The sequence below is a fragment of the Triticum aestivum genome, chromosome 3D (genome assembly GCF_018294505.1).
Source record: "Triticum aestivum cultivar Chinese Spring chromosome 3D, IWGSC CS RefSeq v2.1, whole genome shotgun sequence".
NCBI classification, from domain to species: Eukaryota; Viridiplantae; Streptophyta; class Magnoliopsida; order Poales; family Poaceae; genus Triticum; species Triticum aestivum.
In genome coordinates, this window is record NC_057802.1 from 341,824,428 (window position 1) to 341,826,458 (window position 2,031).

Here is a 2,031-nt window from a genome sequence, read left to right on the forward strand (position 1 = left end):
TGCGTATCCGTATATGACAACGATGAATCCCTGTATGATAGTGCTATACGTAGTACGAAGCTACCAACAATGTTATGCTCTTTGCCAACAGAGTAACAGGGCTACAAGCTACTGGTTCTCGTCTTGAGAGCACTCTCCGTCTCCGATGAAAACGATGAATCCCTGGGAGGGAAGGCCATGCTATCACACCTGTGAGTAGGCTGTGAAGTAAAATGAAGGTTTCCAGACTAAACATTTTCACCTGAAGCAAAATAGAATGTGTTGCATCGCTGCTGCTCCATGCACGCACATAGGGTGTATAGTACTCGTACAATGCAGTACCACTATGTAATACTAGTAGAATCGACTCATCACCGGACGAGCCTGGCACCACGTGCTCGTGTGTTGGCCCCTCCCTGCTCCGCCACTCTGTTCCACACTTGCACCAACTCCATGATTACCCTTGATAAATCCAAAACCGAAAACTAGACGTGTACCATCATCCCATTTTGACCAGAGAACACTTCCAAATCAATGGGGCAGCTAAAATCTTATCCTGATTTAGTACCAGCTAGCTCTGATTATCATCAGCTCAACTAACGTGAGTAAAGCACCGACAGACGACAGTCTTTTGCCGGGCACCACAGTGATCTGGTAAAAAAGGGCACACACTCAAATCGCAACGGGACCATGTATTTCAATCGCACTACCGGGTACTCAAAATGCACTGCGTCGTTATTAACATTCTTGCCTCAAACACATAAATTCAATCACATAACTCAATCTTAACAAACCGCCGACAAGGCAGGAACAAGAATGGAACAAAGGAATTTGAACAGGGTGGAAGAAAGGAAAGAAACACCAAAGACAAGGAAACCCATCAAGTCTATGCACATTGATTGATGGCCATGGCGTCCCGGTCGTCGTGCGATCATCCCAAGCTACCCATCTCACAAGAGGTAGCCAAGAAGGGCGGCCATGCCAGCCACGCCCCAACTGACGGCCCTGGCGCCCGCGGCGCCCGTGGGCGTCGCTTCGTCGTCTGACCCGGCCGGCCCGGAGGCGGCCTCACCCTTCTTGGTCTTGCCCCCCTTGGAGGCGGCGGGCGCGGGCGCCGGCGCCTTGGCCCCGAACAGCGCTTCGGGGAGGAGCACCTTGTCGAGCGAGTAGACGGCGAGCGGCTTGACGGCGCTGAGAGCGTTGTTGACGGCGACCTCGACGAGGCCGGTGGTGACGTTGACCTGGTTGTTGCTGGCGACGATGTTGACCGTGATGGGCTCCTTCTCGCCGGAGGCCTGGGTGCGGACGGGGTTGCTGGCCGTCTGGAAGGACTCCATGGTGTAGTACTGGGGCAGGATGTGGGCCTGGACGAGCGACACCTGCTGCTGCTGGGTGAGGCTGTTGAGCGTGCCGGGCTTGAGGTTGTTGAAGGCGTTGTCGGTGGGCGCGAACACGGTGTAGCCGTTGCCGTTGAAGGAGTTGTTGAGCTGGCTGTTGAGCTGCGTGTCCTGCTGCGTCTCCTTCATCAGCCGCATGAAGGTCGTGTACTGCCCGCCCTTCACCAGGATGGCCGTCACGTTCGGCGGGCCGGCCGGCGTCGCCGAGGGGCCCGGCGCCTGTGCCTGCGACACCGCCACCAGGGCCAAGAGCGCCGCCGCGACGACGACAATGCCGCTCCTCGCCGCCATTGCTTGTGGCTCTGGCTAGTGCTGCTCTGAACAACGGAGGTTGCAGGAGGGAGCGGTGGTGTATGTAGTGCGTGTGATCGGTACAGGGCGGGTAGTGTTGGGTGATATAGGGAGGCCGACGTGGGGTGGGGTTAGGGGTGACCGGCTGGAGATGAGCTGGTCTGACGGTGCGTACCGATCGGTGGTTGCCGAGGCGCTTATGTTATTCTCTGCGCGTGGAATAGCGGGAATGTGCGCTACGACCTACGAGACGATGCTGTGCGACGCAATGAAATGAGCCGCAATGAAATGGTGCGTACCGATCGTGGCGGCGGCCGCACACGAGAATCTTGCGCGGGCAACGGCCGTGCAGAACTACTTGTGC

At 56.8% G+C, this 2,031-nt stretch overlaps 1 protein-coding gene across 1 annotated transcript; it reads right to left on the reverse strand.

Annotated features, from left to right (window-relative positions):
* Positions 1–693: 693 nt before the first annotated feature.
* Positions 694–1,764, reverse strand: LOC123078767 (fasciclin-like arabinogalactan protein 11). The gene has a single exon (XM_044501377.1). It carries the CDS (start codon positions 1,665–1,667, stop codon positions 930–932), a length of 738 nt encoding a protein of 245 aa, XP_044357312.1. The 5' UTR covers positions 1,668–1,764; the 3' UTR covers positions 694–929.
* Between the last annotated feature and the right edge of the window lie 267 nt (positions 1,765–2,031).